The sequence below is a fragment of the Bidens hawaiensis genome, unplaced genomic scaffold (genome assembly GCF_021521415.1).
Source record: "Bidens hawaiensis isolate Kalapana, Puna unplaced genomic scaffold, B.hawaiensis_p1.1 tig00004864_1, whole genome shotgun sequence".
Classification (NCBI taxonomy): Eukaryota; Viridiplantae; Streptophyta; class Magnoliopsida; order Asterales; family Asteraceae; genus Bidens; species Bidens hawaiensis.
In genome coordinates this window covers 980,542-994,873 of record NW_027491306.1, presented here as the reverse complement: position 1 = coordinate 994,873, position 14,332 = coordinate 980,542, and the positions used below count along the sequence as shown (strand labels likewise).

The 14,332-nt window shown below is 42.2% G+C and overlaps 1 protein-coding gene across 1 annotated transcript; it reads right to left on the bottom strand.

Annotated features, from left to right (window-relative positions):
- Positions 1 to 6,679: 6,679 nt before the first annotated feature.
- Positions 6,680 to 12,042, bottom strand: LOC143628291 (putative methyltransferase PMT2). Its single transcript, XM_077097922.1, has 6 exons — positions 11,460 to 12,042; positions 10,809 to 11,019; positions 10,452 to 10,740; positions 9,217 to 9,606; positions 8,032 to 8,109; positions 6,680 to 6,955 (listed from the first exon to the last, which is right to left on the bottom strand). The coding sequence occupies exons 1-6, from the start codon at positions 12,021 to 12,023 to the stop codon at positions 6,718 to 6,720; spliced, it is 1,770 nt and encodes a 589-aa protein (XP_076954037.1). The 5' UTR covers positions 12,024 to 12,042; the 3' UTR covers positions 6,680 to 6,717.
- Between the last annotated feature and the right edge of the window lie 2,290 nt (positions 12,043 to 14,332).

Sequence of the window (14,332 nt, the reverse complement as noted above, 5' to 3'; positions counted from 1 at the left end):
TCAAATCACCCACACATTTACCTCAGTGGCACACCCGCAAGGTAATGGTGAGGTGGAAAGAGCAAACAAGAGCATCGTCGATGGCATAAAGAAAAGACTCTTGAAACACATATCCGGCTGGGTGGACGAGCTTCCGCACGTCCTTTGGGCAAACAGAACGCTGAAGAAGGCCAGTACGGGAGAAACCCCGTTCAGTCTCACTTATGGCACTGAAGCCATGGTCCCAGTCGAAATTGGTTTACCCTCACCAAGGGTCTTGATCCAGCCAGAAGACAATGATGCGGAAAGACGGTTAGACCTTATGCTAGCCGAGGAACGCAGAGACTTAGCCGCAGTGCGTGAAGGGAACTATAAACGACAAATGCAAAAGTACTACAACACGCGGGTAAAACTCTGCAACTTCAATAAAGGAGACTACATACTGCGTAACAACGAGGCTTCAAACCAAGAGCGCCCAGGAAAGCTGGCCCCGATCTGGGAAGGGCCATACATTATCAAAGAAGTCCTGGGAAAAGGCGCATACCGGCTTGAAAGGCTCGATGGCACTCCTATCCCAAGAACATGGAATGGAGCTCACTTACGCAAATGTTATATGTAGATCAATTCCAAACTTGTAAAGAAAAGGCCTAGAGCCACTTCTAATGGAAATGATTCTCCTTACACAATGTGTTGATAGCCTTACCTTTAACTTATGAACTTCCCATGTGCCGGTATTCACCGCACCAATGCGTGAAGAAGTAAGTAGTTGCGTGTAGAAGGCGGCAAAACCCGCATAAACACAACGCTAAAAATGTTAAAAAGTTCTAAGGAAAACCTACACGCAGGTCAGATGTAAGTAAAGTTTAGCCATCCTTGTAAGTGCAAGTGACGGTCTTACCCGCACAATCACAAACAAGGAAGCAAAACTTCAACCTATCATCTACCACGTTCAAAGGTTAACTTATTCTGAACACTTAGAAAATTTCAAGGAAAAGATAAGGAAAACTTCCACGCAGGATAAATGTAAGTTTAGCCATCCTACTAAGTGCAAGTGACGGTCTTACCCGCACAATCATGAAAGAGGAAGCAAAAATAAACTTATAATTTACCATGTCAAAAAGTTAACTTATCTAAGTACTAAAGAAATTGCTAAGTGTAAACATGCGTTAAATAAAGAAAAGGACAAACACATTCTTTATTTCATCAACTTGAATATTACAAACATTGCTGGGTATATACCCGCATACAAAAGAAGTACAAGAGCAAATATCTACGCTAGTGGTGGAAAGGGATCTTTTGGATCATGCTTCAGGACCACTCCCACTTGGACCCGCACCATCAGCAGAGTGTGACGGTTCAAGGAAACCTCTAAGGACAGCAAGCCCATCATCAGCAGCAGCAATTTCATTTACCTTCTCCACCACCGGATGCGGGAAGGCAGCATAATGGTTCACTGCTTGGTCATAAATAGTTTCGGTATCCGCATTATACAAAGGGAAGTTGGAAGGCGGGACGCCTTTCTCAGCAAACCCTAGACCAAGCAGGAAGCCGGTCCGTTCCCCATCCTCATGAGAAGCGTTGAGGGCTGCGCTCATAGCATCGTCGTAAGATGTCTCTGAAAAGACCCGATGCACAACCTACAAAAAATGTACAAGTATAAGAACTTCTATTCTACAAAGGAAAGCGTGACGACATAAAGCTAAAATACCTGAGGCAACGCTTCTCGAAGAAGCCATTCCTTGGCAGCCAGAGCTTGGGTGCAGGCGCGTTCAGCTTCGTTCTTATTAAGATTGGCGAGAAGCACATCCTTTGCAGCGGCCTCTTCAACGCCCTTAAGCTTCCGCTCGGTCTGCGCAAGCACACCCCTCAGGTCCAGGATCTCTTGAAGCTTCTTCGCATCCTCCATAGCCAAGGCATCATGAGCCTTTTGAAGAGCCTCTAACTTAGCTTTAAGTTCTTCATTCTCCAGGCGGAGAGGCTCAGCAACAGCTTCAGCCTTGGTGGCCCTCTCGGTCGCGTTCCTCGCAGTCTCCTTAGCTAGCCGAAGCTGTTCGTTAACAGCTTGGGCAGCCTTGGAGAGGGCCTCGAGTCGCGCTTGAACCTCAACCTCGAGGGCCTTGAAGGCCTTCTCCTTCTCCGCAGATACTGCGGTCAGTTTTTGGTTCTCCTCCCGGAGAGCACGCGCCTGAGATATTTCTTTAACACGAGCTGCTTTCAACTTGTCGTTTTCACGACAAAGCAGCTCGACGCGTGGCTGCATCCGGGCCAGGAGAACCCGAAGCTCGTTGGTTAGCCTACCCTCCTGGTAGCTAACCATGGCTTCCCCCAACGCACCATGGGGAGCAACGTGGCGAGCCCAATCCACGCACTCCACAGGTGTACGAAGGGTTGTTCCTCGGCGTATGTTCCATCTTGGAACATACACTTCATTGGAATCCGACACTGCAAAAGAAACAAAGCAGTTAGGAAAAGATGATAAAAATTACATAAAGGACAAAAGAACCCTACGCACCTGTAGGGTCGATCACAGGCCGATAGCCACCGAACCCATCACCTGAACCTAAGGGAAATCCATCCAAAAGGTCAGGCAGATGGGAAGGTAACAAAGATCGGCGAGAAGCCCCGCGCGTACCTGAAGGTCCAGCCGTCGAGGCCGATGGCGGAGGCGGCATGGTTTCCGCCGCAGTCGATGGCGGAGGCATGGTGTCCGTCGCGGACGCCGCCGAAGAGTCAGCAGCAACAGTAACCGCCGGCTCGGTGAACGATGCTGTAAAAATTGCACTCACCGCCGGCGGTGACGTCATCTCGGCTGGAACAGTCGGCTCAGAATGAGCAACTGAACCAGCGGAAGCAGGCGCAGGCGCCTGGGTCGACGCCTCAGGTAGGCTGACCAAGCCTACCGTCATTGGCGGAGAGGTTGTACTCGGCCCCTCACCCTGGAATGCGCCAACATCCACACCTGCGTAAAGAAGAAAAGTGTTAAAAAGACTTGAAGATTAAACTATGAAGATAAAAGCTAAGAGAGTTGTGCTTACAGGGTTTCTTCCGCTTGAACGTACGGACGGGCGGGGACGAACCCGATGGAGCCGGTCTCTTGATGCCGGTCACCGTGGTTGTCATTGGTTCTCCAGAGGTAACAGTCGTAGCCTCCGGAACAGTGGTCTTCTCACCACCGGGCTTCCCCCCCGCCTCTTCACTATCTGACTCAGTGTCAGATAGGAGCACTGGATCGGCTGTGGAGGCCGCCTTCTCCTTCCCTTTCCCGCCGGCAGCCCGCTTCTTCCGCACTAACGAAGGACCATCTGCGGATTCCTCAGAAGAAGACAGGATGTAAGGAATTCCAGCAGCGGGTACAGCACTGAGGGGTGGAGGGGAGAATAACGCCTTACCTGGCCGCCGGTGGCTCAGGATCTCGTGGCCCAGCGGATAAACCTCCACAAACCGATCCGCTGTTTGCTCCAGGATGGGCAACTCGTTCTCATCAAGAGCACGAGTACCCATCCGCACAGGATCGTCAGCTTCCCGCGGGTACAGGAGCGACTCCAAATTGTTCCCCTCTAAGAGAAAAGAAACAGTTAGAAGACAAACTCATATCAGCAAGAAAGACAAGACATACCATAAGGAGTAGAGTTCAAACCGTATTCGAGAAGGATGGGAACCTGAGACGCCTCCTTCCACACCCGGCTCATCCCCAGCATCACCATCCCGGACTCCGCAAACCAGTAAACCGGAGATTGGACCAGGGATATCTTCGAGAACCATTCCGCCTCCTGGTAGTTGGGGGCGTGAAGGCTCGGAATTGCTTGGCCATTTTTAAACTTCATGGCAAGGGGGACGGCGCGGGCGGATAGGTAGAAGAACTCCCGCTTCCACGATCGGAGACTGCGCTCGGTCGCACAAATCTTTAAACCCTTGATACGGGTTGTCAGGGTGTACCACCCCTGGATGCACCTCCAGGTATAGAAGGTCATCAGGCGGTCCACATGGGGCTCGATGCCCAGAATCCGGCACACCCACTCGAAGTGGCGAATCTTGGCGACCGCCATAGGGTGCAGCTCGGTCAAATGAACACCGTGCCTCTCAAGGACACGGTAAACAAACTTTGTCAATGGGAACCTAAGATTCCCATAGACAAAGAATGCTGCATAAACCCCGATCTTGCCTCTGGGGGCATCGTACACGGTTTGGTGGGATTCAGGAAACTCAGGCTCGAGAGGATCGAGCATGAACTTCCTAACAACATACCGGTACTGATCGCCGGGCAGAGCACACTGGCACTCGCCAGCAGTACTCCTATCATCGGTCGTAGGCTCGAAATCATGTGAAGACATCTTGCAAAAGGAAGAAGAAAACGATTTCAGGGGAATGCTCGACTAATTAGAGTATTCACCGGAAATCGCTGTAAAGATGAAGAGAAAATGTGAAAGTATGAATTGGAAAGGATCCTCCACCCCCTTTATATACTAATCGCAATTAATGCGGTGAATTTAATACGGAGGAGAGAGAAATTGAAGGTGCAATGAAACTATGACGCGTGGCAAAAAGCAACCTGGCAACAGCTGTCAAAAGGACGCGTGCCAGTAATTTCGCGGCCACGCGCCCGAAAAATCGCGCCCACGCGCCGGAAAAAGCGTCTGGAATGACCATGTACTGTCACGTCACCATAACTTCCTGCACGTCCTGACACAGTCAGAAGAAACTGTCGCACGACGTTTCAGATGTTTGGACTGTCCTTATCCTCATCAACCTTTCGAATTTCAAAATTCAAAATTCAAAAAGATTCAAAAGTAAGCGGGAAAATACCCCTTACCTTGGCAACCAAGTAACCATAAGACGGATGCGGGTACAGTGTTAAGGCAAAACCCTTCACATACCTAGCTCCCGCAGGGAATTGAAGCCAAGAATACCCCGGCAACAAAGTAACTATAAGACGGGTGCGGGTACAGTGTCAAGGCAAAACCCTTCACATACCTAACACCCGCAGGGAATTGACGCCAGGGGTACCTTGAAAGTAAAGTAACCGTAAGACGAGCGCGGGTACAGTGTTAAGGCAAAAACCCTTCACATACCTAGCGCTCCGCAGGGAATTGAAACCAAGAAGGATCTTCTGGGCAATGCTTGCGGAAACGGAAATAACATCCCCGCATAGCGGGAACGTCGAGAACTACATTGTTTGAGGCTCCAGGATGGAATTGGTGGTTTAAACATAATTGATCACTATGTTCAAAACCACTAAAACCTCAAGGAGAATCCACACAAGTGAGACTCAACGCTCCTGACTTGCGAGAAGGTTACATACCTACCCGCATCATACCCAAAGATCAAGCAAAAAAATCGGGAATTTTTGCAAGTGACATTAGGAAACCCGCGGGAAGAATCCCCACGGAGAACCTTAAAACTAAAAACCCTTTTCAAAACCCCTTGCTTAAAGTCCAAAAGTTCACCTCACTTCATTAAACATTCGTGAGAAGAACATTGGACTGGGGGGACTTGAAGAGGTAGGTCCCAGCAGAGATCAGTTGGTCCCGCAAGACTCACCTTGAACAGGGACGTCTGCGCAAAGGCCATCTGCTCCCGCAGGACCCACCATGCTCATAGAATCTTACGTGCAGTACGCAAGCTGTACACGCAGGGAAAGCCTCCCAATGGTGAAGTACCCCGCCTGTTCCCGCAGTTGCGGATACAAGCCATCAGGGAAGGCTACCCGCAGACAGCAGGGCTACACGCACAAGACACTAGATACTTCAGTAGTCACATGAAGGAATGAGCAAGGCGGGAACAATCCCGCCTAAATGAGCCAGTCTGTATGATTCTGAAAGATCTTTTGTACTATACCTACCAAGGTATGGATAGGACAGACGATCTGACCAGAACAGCCCATGAGCCAATCACAGGGTGACAGCTCACCGACAACAGTGCGAGGAGGAGCACCCTCTAGTACTGTTTGTCACTATTAGCCGCTGCCTACTCACCAACCCTTACTGTGGGACATGCGCAGCCTACAGTTGGTGGAATAGTGTTACTATTGGCCGTAACCTTTTCACCAACCAGCATGGCCTGCGTACAATCCACAGTAGGTGGGACGTGCATAATCTACAGTTGGTGGAATAGTGCAGCCGACTTTGTCACTGTTGGCCGTAACCTACCCACCAACCAGTATGGCCTGTGCATAGTCCACTGTTGGTAGAACAGGAATACTATTCAGCCGGCTGTACCTGCTTGGAAACCTACATTCGGCTATAAATACTCCAACATCTTGGAATGGTAAGATCATCTGCTATCCAGTCATCTAGCAATCTCTTAATATACACTTATATTCAGAGCAACCTAGTCTGATTCTCACGCCGGAGGGTGGTCACAAGGAGGAACCCCCCCCCCTTCTCAGTGACGAGCTTACGGTGTTTGTTTTGCAGGTCTCCTGAAGAACAGCCTTCTCAGCTAGATCTCATCCGTGGGAAACATTACTTAACCCCCAGATTATCTATAATCTGTACCGGGTCACTTAGTGTTTCTTCACCTAATTAACAAAAACATTATAAACAAGCATGATTTTCAATTCAAATAGAGTATTGCTTAAGTAACTATGATCATAACAACAATATTAAAACTGTTGTTTACATTTTGCACCAACACAAACTAACAAAGTTGCACAAAACAAATATTATACCAATTTCCCTAGGCTAAAAACCCTACTAAAATTCAAAACAAACAACAAAACTTAGAAAAATCATGTGACAATCATCTCGAAGATGGTGAATTATTTTCACCAGCAGCAACCCAATATTGTTTAACTACAAACAATACCTTTTCTGGAACAAGAGGGCCATCTTCATGATCCACCATTTTTGTATTCCACCTCATGCCAGAAACAATTTTTTTCACTTTAATCAGTTCGATTTCTTGATCGCGGATTATAACGGTACCTTCCGGCCTTAAAATCCTATCCATCTCTAAAAGGATGTCTTCATAACCACACCTGCATGCATGTCTTGTCTTAAAATAAACTTACAAAATAATAACAAGAATAACTATCTATACTATATATAATACATGAAACAGGATCAAATACATTGTATTCTTAATATGAGAACAGTGAGAACCAATTTGTTGGTATTATTAGGTTTATTTTTATAGGTGTTTGTTGTTTTTTTTTTGTTCGTATTTGCTAATCTTCGATTATAAGACGTTGTAAGTATTTGCTGATTTATATTTTGTTGTTATTATTAGAATTTTTCTTTTGCTGTTATAAGTATTTGCTGGTATATGCTGTTATTAGTTTGTTCTTGATTTTGATTCTTTTGTTGTAATTTTTAGGTATTTTTCTTTGTTATTATAAATCATTGTTTATGTAGATTGGTATTGTAGTTGGTATTGTTTCTTACATTCTCATTTTTTTATAAATTGGTATTATTTCCTACTTTCTCATGTTAAGATTAAAATGTACATGAACCTTCCCCTTTAATACATAACTCATGGGCAAATTAAGACACTTAGATTTGAAGTAATTTACAACTTAGTTAACAAATGGTACAACTTACATAGCATGTTGAAGAGGGGCAACATAGTCCATTAGAAAATATATGAAACCGTAAACTTCAATTCTTTAAACATAGTTACATTATTGCCCCCCTCAACTTTAACTTTTGTAAATTTAAGTAATAGTTACAACCTTAGCCCTTTAACTTTTAACCATGTATTCTTTTTAATTTCACATTTAACCCAACTTCCACCCACGATTTTTAAACAGTCATAATTTTTTCATACGCTAATATTTTTTAAAAAAAAACAGGCACCATAAAAACGAGAATTTTATTCTCTTTAATTTGAGTATGATATCACCTTAGTTTTTTAGTTAAAAACTTAACATTTACGTAGCGGTGTTTACGATCCGGTTTGAAAGTGTTTAAATAAACAATTAGTAGTGGTTTTTTGATCATCGTAAACTAAAACAAAACCGTTAAAAACTGAAACCAAACCATTATCAACGGTCTGTGTTCCCACTGCATCGCGCGGGCACCCGTCTAGTATTATAATTTAAGAATTGCAACTTACTTGTCTTTGTACAAAGTGAAAAGGCCGTTAGCGTGAATAAGATCGTATGATCTAGGGTATGTGGAGAACGCTTCACACCTGACCATCACAAAAAGATTTTTAAAAAATTAACTTCAACTCAATTTACTTATAAAACCGAAATAACATATCAGTAACCAGGAACAATAACCGACGTAACAGAACCAAAATAACCGAACCCAATATAAAACTGACAATTTGGTTTTATGTCTTCTAAAAAACCAAAACTTCAGTTCGATTTCGGTTTGTTATCGACCAAAAACCCAAAAAACTGAAGCGAACAAAAAATATCGATTTAAGTAATTATCAAATGGTCTACCCAAAAATTTGAAGTTTAAATGTGTAATAATCAACTAATTCTTAATTAACAAAAACTATTTGGGCCCAAAGTTTCAGGCCAAATTCATTATTTTGGCCCATTTCTTTTCGGTCCAAAGTTTTCAAGCCCAAATGGTAAAACCAAACAAAAAAAAAGATGATTTTAAGTAATTAATAAACGGTGTACCCACAAATTTCAGGTCCAAATGTGCTTTAATCAACTAATTCTTGATTAACAAAAAATTTAGGACCAAAGTTTCAAGCCCAAATTCAATTTCAGGCCATTTTTTTTCCTTCAGGAAAAAAATTTCAAGCCCAATATGTAAAACTAAGCCAAACCCATTGTAAGAAAACGAAACAAGTTTTCAAAAACCCAAAACACCGAATTTTCGGTCCAATTTTCAAGCCCAAATGGTAAAATTGAAAAAAATAAAACCGAACCGAACCCATTATTTAAAACAAAAACCAAAAAATTGCAATTCGGTTTCTAGTTCAGTTTGAGCTCGAAACTTATCCATTCACAACCCTAGTTTTCAACCCAAACAGATCAAATAATAAAGATAGCTAAAATGGGAATGGGTTAAAACCGTTAGTCACCAAAAGTCTATTTTTAGTTCTTACAACATTCTAAATCGTTTCAACAAAAGATTTAGACGATTATTTTAGGTAACATTACCATTTATAAACTTAACTGATTCCAAGTCTACCCAAATGAATTGAACTGTTTCAACCCAAATCCCTCTTGACCCGTTACCCAACCCGTCCATCTTGAACCTCTAACTGTTTAAATACCATGCAAGATAAATTCTTAAAAATAACATTTTTAAGTGCAGAGATTTCAAAACTTACCAATCATGATACATTCCAATCAATCCTCGCTCATAAATGACACCAAGAGTATCTTTATCAGCAATGGTAGGGACCACGTTCATAACCCAAGATTTAGGGGATTCAAGTGCAGCAGCAAAACTTCCAAGACCCGCATTCATATCCATGATATTACGATAACGCCCTGTACTGATAATATTGTTCACCCTCTTATAACCATTCAAATGCTTGATCCATAATTTGGTGTCCTCTTTAAATGACCCAGAAGAGACTCCGTGTAAGGACCCGCTTGAGATTCTTGGAGGAACATCATTAAGTCGTTGTGGAAACGGGCTTAATTCACCACCTGCAACCTCGTCTTGGTTGCTGGTTTTCGGGTAAGGTGTAACACATGCCTCCATTTGCTTGTACCTACACGTCAACGTGTACTTTTTCTTAAAGAAGTTTGGCCCGTTTACAGTTGCACATAAACGGGCCGATCAGGGTTGTTTATCTCTAACTAATGATACAGGTGAAACATGAAAGTAGCAAATTCACAGTTTTGACCCTAACCATTTCAGCCTAATATTCAATCAGCCTGACCCACCCATTTTTCTAGCATATAATATGTATTTTTTAACGCATTTAGTATAAAAGTTTGGATAATAATTGAAACAACGCAAGTTTCCTAATCATATCTGACAGACTGACACTAATTATTTTTGACAAAAAGCCTTTTGACCAAGGAATATAAACGAGCCGATCCTGAGCTCGACTAGGCTCAAGCTTGGCTCGTTTATTATTTATTAATAGTTTATATATATATATATATATTAGTTATAATTTCTATATATAACATAGTATATGAATACATATTTAATATATTAAACATAAATATTATATAAATAAAATGCTTGTTTGGGCTCGCAAGTCAGCTCTAGCTCGGGCTTGTTTATTGAGCAAGCTTCATTTGTGGGTTCAATGCGAAAATTGTTATGGATTAAATTATAAGAAATTTTTTAAATCAAAAATGAATCTTTGTGAACAATGCTCGAGCCCGTTTAAGCTTGGTTCGAATCAAGGTTTCAGCGAGCCGATATCGAGTAATTCACGAGTGGCTTGGCTCATATGTACCCCTAGAGTATGACCCCAACCCATCATCAGTAGTGACCCAACAAGACCCATTACTCAACCTGCTTGACCCAACCGTTTTCCCACATAATTAAGAGTCAAAAGGGCCAAGTTGGAATTAGGAATTAATGTGAACGATTATATACCATATATCATCGACATTTGATGATTGGCAAATCGTAACACGCGATTCTCTTTCTTGACAATAATCTTTATTTGCTCGTTTCCTCCATACCGACACGTCACCTTTCTCATGTTTCTTCTCCCAACAAAGAAGTTTAGCAATCTCCTCAATTTTCTTTTGTTCATCTTCAAGTTCTTCTTTAGAGCGTTGCCATGTTTTATATTTCGCCTTCCAATTAATAGGCGGGCCCGAAAGCACCCAATAGCCACCGGGCCTCAAAACTCGGTCAACTTCCATCATGTACTTCCCATCTGCTCATATGATCATTAATCCATTATAAGAAACAAGTATTTTCAGAAAATCTTGTTTTTTGACATACCATTTTGGGTCCACGGGATCGAGCACTGAGAACAATGAGCCATGTCAAACGATCTTGATGGAAATGGAAGCTTTATGGTATCAAGATCACCAATGAAAGCAGGAACTCCTCGTTCAAGTGAAAACCGAATTTGTGGTTCATGTGAGTCTTTTGGTGAAAATGACATGTTTATAATATTTTTCTTGAATAGGTATGCACCCAAACTTGCAACCTATGTAAAACCATCAATTTAAACGATTGAAAACCAATAATAATTAATAAACAACATCATATCATATTTTCTCAATAAACAATTATTCTTGAAATTAAAGATGGCAAGATGAACAGGTGGATTGGGTAACGGGTTGAAACGGGTCAGATTGACCTGCAAACACTTCTTTTGTTTTAACTTTTAAACCTTTTTACAAAAAGGGATAAATGATGGTTACAGAAACAACATTATTACAAAAATAATTAAAATATCTGAATAAACGTTCAGAAGATTTGTTTGCATAAAAAAGCAAGCTTTACGCGACTTTCAACCTATTAACCCATTTGAGATAAAACACAACCAAAATTGACCTGCTCATAAATGGGTCAAAACCGCCATCACTACTTAAAAAAGATTTTTTTTAATGGGTCAAATCGACCTGTTAAAATAGGTTAACTTACCCCACAGCCAGTGTCTAGAGCAGTTCTAATAACCCCATTGCCCATCGGAACAACAGAGGCTAACTGATCAATATACGCATCAACCCCATGAGGAAACTGTTCTACTTTATCCAAAAACCTAAAAACATTGCCTTCAAATTGCACCCAATTTTCGGTTGTCACGTTTTTATAACCCACATTAACAGCTGGCACATAATCACGGCTTTGAGGCCACGAAAACGGGGTCACATACCCTCTCGGGGCAGGAACAAGACACTCCAACTTCTCATTGTCACTAGGTGTGTAATCAATGAAGCGACCATCACACGGTGGGAAAACTTTGGTTTTTGATCTTAGATCATTGGAGTCTTTAACTCCAACACCATGGTGAGTTTCAATGTTTAGATTCGAAATGACACTGCAGTCGGCTTTGCTTGTTATCTCGTGAGCTATTGAGTCGCCTTTACCAAAACCGCTTCTTTGCCATGCACCCAAAAGGTAGAAGAAACAGCATAGACCGAATATTACGAATACGGAAAAGGATCTTCGGGTTCTATTGTCACCCGGGTTACCTTTGGTTGCCATATTTGACCTGCAAATATAACTACTTGTTAGGTTTCTATAACATTTAAACAATCACTTATATCAACCAACGATAAATAGTGTCAAAAAATTGACATAATTCGACAAAAACCGTGAGTGAGGAATTTGATCGAACAGTTGGTGGGCAGGGCATGTATGAAATGAAACATACGTGAATAAGTTACAGTGGCAATGATCAATGCATCTTGTTGATGATATGCATATAGCGAATAGAAAGAAAAGATATGTAAAATCAAGAAACTTAGGCTTTAACGTCAAACAAGACGGCCGGCAAAGGCAATTAAATGAGACAGTAAACAGAGTGCATACTCGTCAATTAAACATAACGAAAACAAAAGAATGGAATTGATGTAAGGGATTGAAAGCTTACGAAGAATGAATTGATGGAAATCAGATTGATTGGAAACCAACTGTAACCGGATCACACGTGTCTAGTGATCATCAATCAACATCCAAAACCGTTGTGGTTGCTTCCAATACATACATATAATAACAAAAATAATAATAATAATATTCTTCATATAAGTGTAAACTTTTAATTGAACAAGATATCTTTTAAAATGTATATGTGAGAGATGAGACCCACGTAACTAAATGGACGAAGGTCTGCTTCGGCAAACTTGATGGGTCAAGATTTGCTCCACGATGATGAGGTTTGTGGCTGGCACGGTTTTTGTGAGGTAGACTTTGCCATGACTATTGGACAGGCCGAACATGGTTAATACTGTTTAAGGATTAGGTTACATGGTAACGTTAAGTGTGAGAATTTTTTTTTTTTTGAACGGCCAACAAAATATAATAATTATAAACAAGTTTACAAATAGATCGGGACTAGCCAGAAACTAGTCCACGGCCCAGAGACCACCAATATAAACATAACGCAACCCAACCGAAAACAGCCACACTAGCTACACATTGAACCTACACCAATCCTCCCACGTTAAATGTGTCCCACCCGATCTGTGTTTAACCCAAAGGAAGCTTAATGCTTTTATGTCCCCAACCACGCTTTCCACGGAAACCGTCAAATCGTTAAACACCATAGCATTCTGTGTCTTCCATAAGCACCATAATGACACGAGGCAAACCGCATGAAACACCTTTGTCTTTCTCCTCGGGAATTTAGTGAACTTGTATAGCTCAAGGATATCCCGAATACTAAACGCAAATATATTTGGAACTTTACACCAATTTCACACCGCTTGCCAAGTCGCCTGGGCCAAATAGAATGAAACGAAGACATGCTAGGACGTCTCCTCCATATCACCGCACGTCAGACAATCTACCGAACCAAGAAAAATATTACGTTTGGCCAACAAAGATAAAACCGGAACTCTATCTAGCTTCGCCCTTCAAGCCAAAATACTCATTTTTCCAGGAACCCAATTGTTCCACACGATTGAGTAGTCGGGCCGACCAAAAGACAACTCTTTAATTTTTCCTTTCAAGCTAGAAACAGAAAACTCCCCACCTTCATCCAAATCCCAACCCACCTTATCACTACCACCAACTATAACCACATATTTGCATAACATAAGAGGTCTCAATTCCTCACTTGGCATTCTTAACCAATCCCACATACTACAAATCTCACCCTCCACCATAATTAACCTGTCAGCTACCATGCAACCTTTTTCACTTTCAAGTCCAAATAGGAGAGGGAATTTAATACTAAGTATTTCATCACCAATCCAATAATCAAATCCAACTGAATCCCCATCAAACTCAAATCATCGGCAGTTCCTTGAAGTATGATGAATTGACCAAACCACAACCTATCTCGCTCTCCTTTGAACCGCCACCACCATTTCGCCATAAGAGTACGGTTCGTATACCAGCCACCATATTCCTTCGGGCGATCACCCGTTACCACGTGACCCAATTGATTTTCGATTTATCATCCGACCCTCCCCAAATAAACGTTCTTCTCAGACGATCCAATTTTTCTAGAACCCCGTCGGGTGCTCGAAACAGTGAAAAATAATAAGTTGGCAACGCATTCAATAATGACCTGATAACCATGGCTCGGCCTCCAAAAGACAACGTCTTCGCTTTCCAAATCGATACCCTCTTTTGGAATATCTCCACCACTGTATCCCACGCCGTGATGTGATTCATATTCCCCCGATTTCAAGACCTAAATGTTTAAATGGAAAGCTACCCACCCGACACCAGAGCAGACCCGCTGTTTTTTTAAAGGAGTCACGCATGTTCCAGACACCCGGCATTTTGACAAATTCACTTTCTGGCCCGACACCAAAAAGAAGCATCTCAGATTCATAACATTCTCC

Coding starts and splice junctions, on each gene's coding strand:
- LOC143628291 (XM_077097922.1), bottom strand. CDS start 12,023: ATGGCAACCAAAGGTAACCCGGGTGACAATAGAACCCGAAGATCCTTT. Junction 10,741..10,808: donor GATCCCGTGGACCCAAAATG/GTATGTCAAAAA, acceptor TCATATGAGCAG/ATGGGAAGTACATGATGGAA. Junction 6,956..8,031: donor TTCACTTTGTACAAAGACAA/GTAAGTTGCAAT, acceptor ACATGCATGCAG/GTGTGGTTATGAAGACATCC.